The sequence below is a fragment of the Coptis chinensis genome, chromosome 1 (genome assembly GCF_015680905.1).
Source record: "Coptis chinensis isolate HL-2020 chromosome 1, ASM1568090v1, whole genome shotgun sequence".
Classification (NCBI taxonomy): domain Eukaryota; kingdom Viridiplantae; phylum Streptophyta; class Magnoliopsida; order Ranunculales; family Ranunculaceae; genus Coptis; species Coptis chinensis.
The window spans coordinates 51,359,509-51,373,932 of record NC_141456.1 but is presented as its reverse complement, the minus strand read 5'-3'; the positions used below and the strand labels follow the sequence as shown (position 1 = coordinate 51,373,932).

The window sequence follows — 14,424 nt, the reverse complement described above, 5'->3', positions numbered from 1 at the left end:
TCTGTCGCTAAAGACCCTGTTTCTTGTAGTGACTGTGCGTCCATAGAGGGTACTTTCACATCCAGAGAAACACAAAACTCACGAAATAGCCCTAGCTTATTCTTCTTCTTTTCTTACTGTGCCGCCAGAGAGAGTTATACTGCCGTTATAGAGAGCAGCCTGTTCGAGTGCAAGTCAGCCTTCTAAACCATTGTATCCTATGAGGAAGACACCACTGTTGCCTTTCTACACCACTGGAAGGGGCAAAATCTTTCCTTAAGGACAACCTAATCCGCGCCTTGGTTGTTCCCTATTACTGCTGTCCTTGTCTCTTTATTGTTTTCTTTATTCGCATCCAACAATCTTAAGGAAAGAATCGAGATGTCTACACCAACGACACGCTGAACAAAGAAACCAGTTCAGGAGTCATGGAGGTTACTTCGAATATAATGGATGTTGCACCTCTACTGAATGCTCGCAACTTACCCAATGTGTCAAAGATTGAATCTTTCAGCGGTTCACACTTCAAGCAATGGAGAGAAAGGGTGTTCTCAGCCCTAGATGTACTTAACTATGCAAAGTATCTCACTGATACAGCACCCATGGAGGGTTCTAATGATTTCAAAAGAAATCAAGCTGCTTGGCGTAATTGGAATAAGGTATGTCATCATGCTATTTTGAGTACTTTATCAAATGAAATTTTTGATATTTCTTGTTCAAACAAGAATGCACATGATATATGGGAGAGTTTGAAGAAAAAAAATATATAATAGAGGATGTTGGTACTCAAATATATATTGTAGGGACTTTTCTAAAGTTCCAGATGAGAGAGGATAGAGATGTAACGTCTCAAATTCATAATTTTCATGTGCTAGTTAATGATTTGAAAACTGAGGGTATTGATTTACCCGAGACCTTTATTGCTAGATGTTTAATTGAGAAACTCCCCGAGTCTTGGAAACACTATAAGAATAGTATGAAGCATAAACACAATCAAATGACTCTTGAGGATGTGATCATTCACATTCACAAAGAGGAAAAGAACAAGACTCAGGATGAGGTGTTGTCTAAGGAATTCCATTCCAAAGCCAATTTCATTGAAGGTAATCCCAACAAATCTAACAAAAACTCTAAAAAGCAGAAGTACAACAAAAATAAGAATTTCAAGGTCAAAGGCACTTCTTTTAAAAAGAGTGGTACTGGCAATGGAAATTGTTATGTTTGTGGTAAACCGGGACATAGGGATTTTCAGTGCAGACACAAGAAAGACACTGATGATCCTCCCAACACTAATTTAGTTGAGGGAGATGATATAATTGCTGTTATAATGTCACAAGTGTTCATGGCCACTGGGAAGAAGAACTGGGTACTAGATTTTGGTGCCACCCGCCACGTCTGTGGTGATGTTGAAGCCTTCTCAAACTATATACTAGTGAAAGATGACAAGGTCTATATGGGTGACTCAAGGTCTGTTCCTGTTGAGGGAATAGGCAAGATTCTTTTGAAGTTAACTTCAGGGAAAACCCTTTCACTTAGTAATGTTCTCCATGTTCCTGAGATTCGTCAGAATCTAATTTCTATGTCATTACTGGGAAAAGTTGGAGTCAAGGTGACTTTTGAAAGTGACAAGTTCGTTCTGAGTAAGAATAAGAGTTTTGTTGGGAAAAGTTATTGTAATAACAGTGGTCTTTTCATGTTAAATGTACTTGACAACATTATTATTGATGAGAATGAATCTGCTTATGCTTACTTGCTCGACTTTTTTAATATATGGCATGGTAGACTAGGACATGTGAATGTTCAGTATATGAAAAGGATAAAAGCATGTGGTTTATTGTTTGATATTTCTGATTTTCCTAATGATAAATGTGAGATATGTGCTGAGACTAAAGTCACAAAGAAACCTTGTAGAACTATTTCTAGAGATAAAACTGAATTACTAACCCTTATTCATACGGATTTGGGTGAATTCAGAAGTACCATGTATAGAGGGGGAAAGTTTTATTATATTACATTCATAGATGACTTCTCTAGGTACACCATGGTATATTTACTCAGGAACAAGCATGAGATAGGTGAGATGTTTCTCAAGTACAAAGCTGAAGTTAAAAACTAGCTTAACTGTAACATTAAAAGACTTCGGTCTGACTGGGGTAGAGAATATGAGTTTAACCCCTTCTAGGACTTTTGTGACAAAAATGACATTATTCATGAGACTACTCCACCATACTCTCCTAAGTCTAACGGAGTAGCAGAACGGAAAAACAGAACACTAAAAGAGATTATGAATGTTATGCTTTGTAAGTTCTGAAGCTTCCCTGAACTTGTGGGGGGAAGCAATCCTATCTGCTTACCATATAGAGAATAGGATACCCAACAAGAAAATAGGGAATTAGACACCATAAGAATTATGGAAAGATCATGTACTTAACCTGATATACTTTAAAATGTGGGGGTGTCTTGCAAAGGTTCTAGTGAACAACCTAAAAAGAGAAAATTGGGACCTAGAACTGTTGATTGTATGTTCATTAGTTATGCTCATAATAGTGTTGCATATAGATTTTTAATAGTAAAATCTAATAATAACCTTGTCGATACTAACACTATTATAGAGAGAAAAAATGCTGATTTCTTTGAGAATGTGTTTCTTTTGAAAATTCGCATTTAGAGGTTGGTTGCTCCTAGTGAACAACAATCAACAGATCTTGAAATTTCTGAACAAGAAATTTGGAAGAGTTAAAGAGATAGAAAATCCACCAATTTTGGTGATGACTTTTACACATTTCTTATTGATAATGATCCTGTGACGTATAATGAGGCAATCAATTCTAGAGATGCACCTTTCTGGAAAGATGCTATAAACTCAGAACTAGATTCGATTATATCTAATCACACATGGGAGATAGTTGATCTACCTCCTAGGGAGAAACCTATATGTTACAAGTGGATCTTCAAAAAGAAACTGAAACTAGATGGTTCCATTGATAAATACAAGGCTAGACTAGTAGTCAAAGGGTTCTCCCAGAAAAAAGGCATTGACTATTTTGATACTTATGCTCCTGTAACTAGGATTTCTTCTATAAGAGTTATAATGGCTTTAGCTGCTATTCATAATTAATTTATTCATCAAATGGATGTAAAAACTGCATTTTTGAATGGTGATCTTGATGAAGAAATATATATAATGCAGCCTGAAGGTACTATAGTAGCAGGGAATGAGCATAAGGTATGCAAATTAGTTAAGTCTTTATATGGGTTGAAACAAGCGCCAAAACAATGGCATGAAAAGTTTGACAACGTCATGATGTCCAATGGATATCAAATTAATGATGCTGATAAAAGTGTTTACTTTAAATCTTTTGATGTGAATACGTATGTGATTATCTGTCTATATATGGATGACATGTTAATCATCAGTCCTAGCCTTGATGTTGTGAGAAAAACCAAGATGTTCCCAATTTGAAATGAAGGATTTGGGAGAAGCTTATGTGATTCTTGGAATCAAAATCATCAGAAACTGTGATAGCTATATGCTTTCACAAGAGTATTATGTTGAGAAGTTTTTGAAAAAGTTTAACTATTATGGTAGTAAGCCTGTGTCGACACCTTATGAGGCAAATAGTGAACTTAAGAAAAATAATCAACATAGTGTCCTTCAGTCTAAATATGCCCAAATTATTGGTAGTCTCATGTACTTGATGAATTTCACTAGACCTAACATTGCTTATGTAGTTAGCAGGTTAAGCAGATACACTCATTGTCATAGCAAGGAACATTGGAGTGCGTTAGAAAGACTAGCTAAGTACTTGAGAGGAACAATGGATTACGACATACGATTTAGACAAAGTTCACCTGTGATAGAGGGTTATTGTGATGCAAACTGGATCTCTGATTCTCATGATATCAAGTCCACTAGTGGTTATATATTCACCCTTGGTGGAGGTGCAGTCGCTTGGAAATCTTCTAAGCAGACCTTGATAGCTCGTTCGTCCGAGCTTATTGCTTTAGATAAAGCAAGTACTGAGGCTGAGTGGCTTAGAAATCTCTTGGCAGATCTTCCAATTGGTACAAAACCACCTCTAGCTATACCTATTGTGACTGTCAAGCCGCAATAACAAAGGAAAAGAGCAAATTATACAATGGGAAAAGAAGACATATACGTCTGAGACTAAAGTCTATAAAGTAGCTGCTGGAATCTGGAGTTGTGGCTCTAGATTATGTGAGGTTAGAGTTAAATTTGGTCAATCCTCTGACCAAACCACTTAGCAGGAGGCAAGTACGTGGTTGAAACGTTGAGGGGGATGAGACTTTTGCTTAAGATAGATGGAGACACTGACGGCAACCCTACCTATATGATTGGAGATCCCATGAAGTAGGTTCAAAGGGAAAAACAAGTCACCTAGTTGCTCTAACATACTATCGTCTTTTATTTTTGAGACGTCCCACCCTATGACGAGATAGTAATTTTTTGTATACATTGTATTTTGAAATAGTGGGGGATTGTTGGAATCTCTTGTATTTCAAAGTACTAAGCGTGTGTGCGAGCAAAATGGAAGACATGAACAAAGAGTGTTCTCTTCACTTTAGTGCCTATAAGATAGTCCCGCATTGGTTATCCACCACTAGCTAAACAAGTATATGAGGACTTCCTTTACCATAAGGGAGTGCCCCCTTAGGGTACAAAGGGTTTTGTGTTAGGAGGGAGGACTCACCCAAAGCAACACACGCACGCGTGCCCGCCCACACCACACCGAGTCGCGTCATGTCGGGTCGGGTTTGGGATTGGGCTTAGGCTTGGGCTTACTGTGTGTGTCTCGCTAGTGGGTAGTGGCTTAGCCAATTGCCTAAACTTGTTTTGCTTCAGCAGCAAGTTTCGTTCTTCTATTCCTACTAGGTTTCTCTTCCTTATCTGTTTTGGAAACCGACTAGTTATGACTGACCTTACCTCCATATAATCAGGACTGTGCGTCCATAGAGGGTACTTCCACATCCAGAGAAACGCAGAACTCGCAAAATAGCCCTAACCTCTTATTCTTCTCTTCTTACTGTGCAGCCAAAGAGAGTTATACTGCCGTTTTAGAGAGCAGCCTGTTCAAGTGCAAGTCAGTCTGCTAAACCATTGTATCCTGTGAGGAAGACGCCACTGTTGTCTTTTTGCACCACTGGAATGGGCAAAATCTTTCCTTAAGGACAGCCTAATCCGCACCTTGGTTGTTCCCTGTTGTTGCTGTCCTTGTCTCTTTATTATTTTCTTTATTCGCATCCAACATGATGTGAGCCCTGAAGAAATCATGAAAGCCCTGTTTTCCATAGATGACTCAAAGGCACCAGGGCTAGATGGATTTAATGTTTTTTTTCTACAAGCACTATTGGGGTACTGTTGGAAATGATTTCACCAATACAGTTCTCAACTTCTTCATTTCTCTCCACATGCCGAGAGGAGTAAATGCTATTTTACTGTGCCTTATTCCTAAAGTAAAAAATCCTGCTAAGGTGGAGGAGTTCTGGCCTATAGCATGTTGTAACATTATCTATAGGTGTATTACAAAAGTGCTCACTAGCAGGCTCAAAGGAGTGATTGAAGATTTGATTTCACCCAACCAAACCTCCTTTATCCTGGGGCAAAGCATTCAAGACAATATTCTTCTGTCTCATGAACTTCTTAGAGGTTACACCAGAAATAGGATCTCTCCTAGATGCTCTTTCAAGGTTGACCTCAAGAAAGCATATGATATGGTCAACTGGGAAACAATTAAATCTATGATGCTATGGTTTAATTTCCCTCCTAAGCTCATTCAATGGATATCTGTATGTATGACTACTCCACATTTCTCTGTCATAATCAATGGAGCTGTTGAAGGGTTCTTCAAATGGAAAAAGGGCTTCGGCAAGGAGATCCCATCTCCCCATATTTATTCATGTTGATCATGGAGGTCCTTGGGTGCATGTTACAGGAAGGCATCAGCTCTAATAGTATCAAGATGCATCCTCATTGCAAGAAAATCAAGCTATCGCATTTGTGCTTTGCGGATGATCTTCTAATCTTCTCTAAAGCTGATCATACATCTTTAACTGCTATAAAGAATGTATTGAATTTATTCTCTGCAACTTCAGGGCTACAAGTAAATAACTCTAAGACTACCATCTTAATTGGGGGTCTATCAGAGAGTGATGCTAACCTCTTAGCTACCATCGTACAGGTGAACCTTATTCATCCACCAATTACATATCTTAGAGTTCCCTTTATTGCAGCAAGATTGGGGATTAAAGACTGCCAACCACTCATTGAGAGAATCACTTCAAGAATTACTGATTGGAAAGCTAGATTTCTATCACATGCTAGGAGAGTTCAACTTGTTCAATCTGTTAGCCAATCTTTCCATGTATATTGGGCACGAGCATTTATACTTCCCAAAAATATCCTTGATACTATCTCTAGTATTTGTGCCCGATTCATTTGGAGTGGTCGGAACTGAATTGAAAGGGAAGATGCATCAAGCCAGCTGGGATAAGATGTGTCTCTCCAAGGAAGCAGGTGGCCTGAACCTTAAAAATTTGCACAGATGGAATAAAGCAGCATATTGTGGACTTGTGTTCAGCATTGCAGCTAAAGAATGAAGCACTTGGGTACAATGGGTATATGAGCAACACCTTCAAGGTAAACATTTCTGGTCCATGGCATGTCCTAGAGATTGCACCTGGGTATGGAGGCAAGTTCTCGCTAGCTATCAGACCTATTGCAGCTCAATTCATAAGGAGCAAAATAGCTAATGGCTCCAACACTTTTATCTGGCATGATTTATGGTGCTCAGCAGTACTTTTGAGCCAAAAGCAACATGCCAAATATGCTTGGACAGGTATACTCACATCAGATGCTAAAGTGAGTGATTTGATCACCAATGGCAGTTAGAATGCCCACATTGAGCTTCTTTAAGATTCAGGATTGAAATAACAGATTCGTAGTGTTCATATACACTCGAATCTACTTGAGGACACAGTTATATGGACTCCATCTCATACAGGGCAATACACTTCCAGTTCTACCTATGCAGCCTTTACTAGGGGGTATCTTCTACAGTCCGATGGGCAATTTTGGTATGGGGGAGATGGGTACACCCGAGACATGCCTTCAACACTTGGCAACTGTTCTCAGGGAGTTTACAAATTCAAGATAAGTTAGTATATAGAAAGGTCCTATACCACTTAGAATGTTGTTTTTGCCACGACTCAAAAGAAAATTCCAAACACCTATTTTTTGAGTGCCCCTTCTCTAGGGAAGTGATGGATGGGATCATGATGCTCTTGAGCCTCTACACTACCACTACGAATGCCAATAGAGAATGGTCAAGAATTTTTAGAATGTGTGAGCGAAAGAAAGACATTGCTGACATCTATCGAGCTTTCATCTGTGCCACGATTCATGAGATTTGGGCAGAAAGGAACAGGAGAGTATTCCAAACTATTCAACATCTTCAAGCCAAGGATTTGGTTGATGTAATTGTCAGGGAGACCAGAACATATTTGCAGGCAAAAATCAAGGATATTGTAAACACAGGGGAGACTCAACAACTTCTGCAAACACTTCGCCTACAAGTTAAAATGAAGGAGAGCATGGTAATCCCTTGTTATTGGATTAAACATGATGAGGGCATTGTGAAATTGGATGCAGATGGTGTGGTGAACAGTAGAGGTGCTGATTCTGGGGGAATAATTCGTGACAGTAATGGTGACGCGATAGCGGCATACATAGGGAGTAGCCTGCATAACTCCGTCCTATTCCAAGAACTAACTGCCATTCACCAAGGCTTATCCACTTGTCTTCGTATTGGTATCTCAAAAATCTTAGTGGCATCAGATTCCCTGAGAGCGATTCATGCTATCACTAAGATTGAAGAACCACCCATGGCAGATGGTGGATATAGTAGGGTTGTTTTTTTTCCCGATAATAAATGGATATAGTAGTTTCCATCTAGATAATGTGCATGAATTTTGAGTTTATTGAGTTTAGGCATGTGTTTAGAGAAACTAATAGGGCAACAGATCTTTTTGTAGCTGACCCGAGAGAGCATATTGTAACTGCCAATTGTATTACCTTCTATCCCCCATTGACTGCCCAATTATAAAACATTGTAAGGGAGGATGTATCTGAGAAATCATTTTAATGCATGATAAGGGTCAGGCCAAAACCCTAGCTTACTGTTCAAAAAAAAAAGTTTAGTGTCATCGAAAAAAAAATTGAGTCTCTCTTCCTTCCATCCTCTACATTTAACCATTTGCAAAGTTAACAAAACCAATTTATATGCGACCTTTTCTTACCATTACCATGTGTAAAGTAACAATTACGTAACCCTTTTTTTTGTTAGTGCAGACAAATAGTGATAAGGTGAGTAAACTAGCCCAATTCATTCAGATCTATCGAAGTCAGGAAGTAGGTCAATCGTATTTAACCTCCATTGGTACGACTCTAATTTCCATTGGTCATGCCCTGCTGCTAATGATTAAAATCAGGCCGCAAGTTGTATGTTATCTATCCTTCAACCATTTCTATCGTCATTCATTTCAGTGAGGATGACTTTACTTGAGAGTTTTCCCATTTGTTATGTATTTTGCTTCTTCTTTTTCAGATTTTATGCAACGGGCCTAGGACTTGTATTCCTCTTTGCATAATTGCTTTCTTCTTTAGGCTCTGTTTGGCTGCAAGAGATATTGTATTGCTTAACTATGATTAGGTGATACAAGTCATGAGATGGAGTACTTGTGTGTCTGCCTCTTATCCTGTCACATGTTTTACTTGGCTACTGTTTGGTTGACATTCACACCTATATACTCATTTTTTATATCATACAAAAGAAAAACTAAAAAAAAATAGGAATATCGTTCTATTCTCCGGTACCGTCTCATGATTCCTTTGTACTCTGATGGTGGTCTATGCCCTGTGTGCAAAAAGAGCAGACTAGATACTTTTGGGGACCATGCAGCACATTGTAGATATTTCTCAGGTTTCAAATACCGACATGATCATGTCAGAGATATTTTATGTGATGCATTTTGGAGGGCTGGGGTACAGGTGAAGAAGGAGGCTCCTGTGAATTTTCTCACTGATCCGAATGAGGGGAGATCGACACTTCGGCCTGCGGATGTATTGATCTACAGTTGGTCTGAGGGGAGGCATGCGTGTGTTGATGTAACTGGAGCCTCTCCATTAGTAGGGCTTGGGAATGGAGTCTTTGAGGTGGGAGAAGCAGCTAATAGAGCAGCGGTAGGGAAAATTGAGAAACACGAGGAGGCTTGTAGAGCTAACCAGCATTGTTTCATTCCTTTCAGTTTTGACACCTTTGGTTTCTTGGCACAACAGTCTGTTGAGCTCCTTAAGAGATTGCAGAAAGTTATGGACTGCAACGTAATGACAGTTGGTTCTAACGAGTTTGTTTTTAGGATGATAGGTTTTGCCATTCAGAAAGGACTTGCGGCGCAGCTTGTTGTACGCTTGTCCTAATTATTTGTAAAACTCGTTATCATTATTAATAAAATTTCCACTTCAAAAAAAAAAAAAAAAAAATCATATACAAAATTTGCAAATAAAAACTTAAAAACAAATAAAAACTAGTAAACAAATAAAAGAAAAAAAAAAAAAACTCTAATTAAATATTGAATACATAAGCACCCAATTGATTTATACAAAAAACATCTAAAAAAAAATAATAAATCCCAATTTGATTAATAATGTGAAGATTTAAACACTACTTTTTGGAGGAAAAAAACAAGTTTTAATGTGAGAAAATAAAAAAGGTGGAGAGAGAAAAAAAAATACATAAGATTTATAGTTCTATTAATAAGATTCCCATGAAAGAGAGAGAGGGAGGAGGAGAAAGAGATAGGGAGAACATTCTTTATGTGTTTTTATTATTTTTATTTTTTTCTCTCTCATGGATAGAAAACACATTTTAGCGAATTTGGATTTTTCCTTTGGATTTGCTTATCCACACTTTTGTGTTCCCGCAATTCAAGGGGCTTACTAGAGTATCCACTTTTTAGACAGACCAAACACCTATACAAGATAAACATGACTGCCACGTCACCAATTCCTGAATATGGACTCTCTATTCACACTGCCAAACAGAGCCTTAAGGTTAGAATTCTATACCGATCATGACTATGATTTTAGACAAATTTAATATGAAGAGAGTGTTTCTCAGATCCTAACTTAAAAAGTATAAATAGAATATTGCATTTAAGTTGGTTTTGCTTAAGGCTCCTAAAAGGTTGTATGTTATTTGTGTGATTTACTTGCATTTACTCTAATGAAAATAGAATGTAAATTTGTAATTACTTCCATAGTGCTTCTAAAGATTCAATATCATAAAAGTGTCTCTATTTTCTTTTAAGCTAAAAAAAAATATAAATGAAAATTGCATTTAAGACCTCCTCAATGCTTGTTTTGTCGATCAGACACTCTACTCACACTAAAACCAAAGTAGGTTTTTATTTTTGAAGAACACAATGCAAAACTGTTAGTTCTCGAAATGAAAATTCGAGCTCATAATTTTTTTTTGCTTTTGTCCACTTGGAGTTGGTTAGATTTTGGAATCATCATCCCCTTTTTAATGTTGAGAGTATAGCGAGATTGGGGTTCTTTATAAGTGGCCTTCCTCTTTACAAGCACTTAATTGATATATTGTGTGCACGTGCACTGTTTTGCATTTTAAAAAAATAATGGAATTGCATTTTATGACTTTCTTAGTGCATACAACTCTTTTAAATTGAATAACATATAAAATACGTCGGTTTTGAAATAAAATAATCGTAAAACAAGAAAAACAAAGTGGAACTCAAAGTTGCATCTATGGCCTTCGCAGTGCTTATTTCATCTGAATGAACATTCTACTCAATAGAAATTTGCATCAATTTGTAACCATGATAAATTACTTGCATCTATATTTAATTTTTTAATGAGTTCGAGCTCTCCATTTTATTTTATTTTTTTCCTTAATGTGCAGGTAGTTGGGATCAGATGGTCATTCATCTTTTATGTTGAAATTATAACAAGAGTGAGGAAGCTTCTTTACAAGTCACGAATCGCTGATCAGTCCTTTGTGCAATGGCCTCAACTAGAAAAGAAATATCCTCGAGCTCATTATGTTGGTTGTCTCATGTAGTTGAATGAAACATCCCATTGGTACGAATATTGCTTTTATCATAAAATTGTTCTTCTTTACTTTAACCAAGCATTTTCCTGTCAACCCTGAGGGCGGGTGTTGGAGCTGTTGGGGAATAACGATATCAATTGATCCCCACTACACAAATAATTTGTTCTTGAACCAACAACAATCTCCAGACAAATTCTAAATATTCACTACAACCAACCTAGCATGCCCAACTCTCTAAACAACTATTAACAACAAATAATAATGCAAAGAAGTAAAAGTATATCATAATACTAAAATATACCGTGGTTCGGTCAATGGTGCCTACTTCCACAAGAGCTAATCCTTTTATAAAGTGGAAAAAAAGATTACAATCACTCATTTTAGTCTCTCACCTTACTAGATCACTCATCTCTCTTTATGGGCTTTTCTCTCTGCAAAGGTTATCTCTTAATCTTGATTGCTCTCAAAATCGGGTTTCAATTTCGTGTCTTGTGTTGTCTTTCTAGTTTTCCAAAACCTTGTTTCTATTTATATAGTAACCCGCAATCTCGCGGTTACTGTAGCAAAATAGAAACTGCAAAATTAGACCATGAGCACGGGCGCACCCTTGTCAAGGAAAAATCGAACGCGCGCCCTCTGATTTTTCCTTAAACAAAAGTCCAGTAACATGAGCATGGGTGCGCTTTTGACCTAGGCCAATCTGAGATCGTGCGTTCTCAGACCTCTTCAGACGAGCGTTACTGATTTCTCTCATTTTCCTCATGTGAGGGATAACTCCAACAATCTCCCCCTCCCACACAGTGAGGGGGGATACCTCCATACAATTTCCAAATTAACAGGAGGAGTGTGCTACCATTCCAGCGGTAGCACAACAAGTATCAAACTTACCTTTCGGTATGACTTTGGTTATCATATCCGACCCGTTCTTGATGGTATGGATCTTCTCAATACTCAAATGCTTGTCTTCGAGTACTTTTCTAATCCAATAATAACGCACATGTATGTGCTTGGATCTAGAATGAAAACTCATATTCTTGCTTAAATGTATGGCGCTCTGACTGTCACATAGAACTACAAATTGTTTCTGCTTTAGCCCTACTTCATCGAAAAATCCCTTCATCCATAGCATCTCTTTATAACACTCTGTGACTGCAATATACTTGGCTTCTATAGTGGAGAGGGCAATACACTTTTGCAACTTAGATTGCAAAGAAACTGCTCCCTCTGTAAAAGTAACCAGATAACCAGAGGTGGACTTCATCGAGTCAACATCACCTACCATGTCTATATCAGTGTAGCCTTCAAGTAAGGGCATACTTCCACCAAAACACAAACACACTTTGGAAGTGCCCTTGAGATATCTCAATATCCACTTAACACCTTCCCAATGCTCTTTCCCCAGATTTGACAGAAAACAGCTTACAATATTAACGACGAAAGCAATATCCGGTCTAGTACACACAATTGCATAAATTAAGTTGCCCACTGCGGATACATAAGAAATCTTTTCATCTGACTCTTCTCATGCTCAACCTTTGTGTAGGATCCGTTATTTTCATAATGCAAATTTCTACAAATCGCAAAAACCCACGCGCAGCGGAATTAATGGGGTTCACGATTTTGGATAGGAAACATACCTTTAAATCCGGTTCTTGATATCTATGAGAATCCAAGCTTTATAAAATCCGAAATCAACAATCAATCCCTTGATCTTCCGTTGTATTCCTTTCAATAGATTGGACGTTATGTGGGAAACAATCTACCAACCCCCTTCTTTCTCACAAAGCTAGATCCAATTTTGGATCTATCTTTCCTTGCCTCTCTTTTCAATCCAGTGAATAGTAATTTCGGCTAAGAGAAAAAAGATTCTGTTTATAGGCTACAACAGGAACCATGAGGAGAAATTAGGGTTAGGCCTCCTGACGGGCTTGGGCTTCCCATGTTCGCCCAGAACACACGGCCTAAGTCCGTCAATAAATGGCTTATTCCACTAAAGGCCATTGTTGCACTACCGCCCTAATCCCAAATTACGTGTAAGCATTTATGGGCTCCATATTATATGCTCGTTGATCTCCCCGTGTTTAAGATATCGAATGTCCGATGATTAAGTCAAGTTACTGATAACTACATTAATCAACTTCTTATGTCCTTGAGTAGTACCACTCAACCTCATTGTCATGTCAGAATAAATCCACCTGCAGGGTTTACATGACAATCTTTTTGAGCTCCTCAAGGGGACATCATCAACCCGACTTCCTGCAGGTCACGGATTCCTTCTATAATCAACAGCACACCTTACATACAATGTCATTACCCAATCCATCAAGTTTGTTGATTCACAAATGAATCTCACTCATTGATGATTCAAAGCAATGTACAATGCACATAAGTGCCCATTATTATATCAGGATTAAGAGGACAAGCATCCATAATAACAGAGGCGTTTGTTCTCTTATATAATCAGTATAAAGAGAAACAATCTCACTTGGTCCTGTTCAATACACACAAAGTGTACTAGTGTAATCTTATAGTCAAGATAGACTAATACCAGATTATACTACAACCGTACTAATGGTTTGTCCAAATCCATCTAGGTTGTGAACGATTACTTATACTTTATAAGGTACTGATGATATGATCTTCTGTATGTTCACACCATATCATCTACAACATAAAGTATTAGACACATGCATATAACTAATAACATATATAATGTGCATAACATTTGCCCATATGATTCTCATTCAAAATATAAAGAATTAGAGTAAATACAAAAGTAATGCTTTTAGTATATAACCCTATCACTTTGGACACATCTCTTTGGTCATGCAGAACTGGCCACCAAGTGGACAACTGACTGGCTTCGCTTGATCATTGTTGAATCTCTTTAACACCTTCTCAATGTAGCTTTCTTGAGAAAGCCGCACCTTCCCACTCTTTCTATCACTAGTGATCCGCATCCTAAGTATCTGCTTTGCTTGATCCAAATCCTTCATCTCAAATGACTTACTCAAGTCTTTCTTCAGCTTGGATATCTTGTTGATGTTTGGGCCAACTATCAACATATCATCCACATACAACAAGAGCACTATGAAATCCCCATTTGGAAATTTCTGAACAAACACACAATGATTGGAAGTAGACTTCTTGCATCCTTGCTTCACCATAAAGGAATCAAACTTTGTGTACCACTATCTCGGTGCCTACTTCTACCCATACAAACTCTTTATCAGCTTGCATACCAGTTGCTCCTTACCTTTGACCTCAAACCACTCTGGCTAGTCCATGTAGACATCTT

The 14,424-nt window shown here is 37.9% G+C and overlaps 1 protein-coding gene across 1 annotated transcript; it reads left to right on the top strand.

The window, feature by feature from the left end:
• Positions 1–5,906: 5,906 nt before the first annotated feature.
• Positions 5,907–7,154, top strand: LOC147524464 (uncharacterized). Its single transcript, XM_086574927.1, has 3 exons — positions 5,907–6,362; positions 6,557–6,859; positions 7,002–7,154. Exons 1-3 carry the CDS (start codon positions 5,907–5,909, stop codon positions 7,152–7,154), a joined length of 912 nt encoding a protein of 303 aa, XP_086431053.1.
• Positions 7,155–14,424: the final 7,270 nt, after the last annotated feature.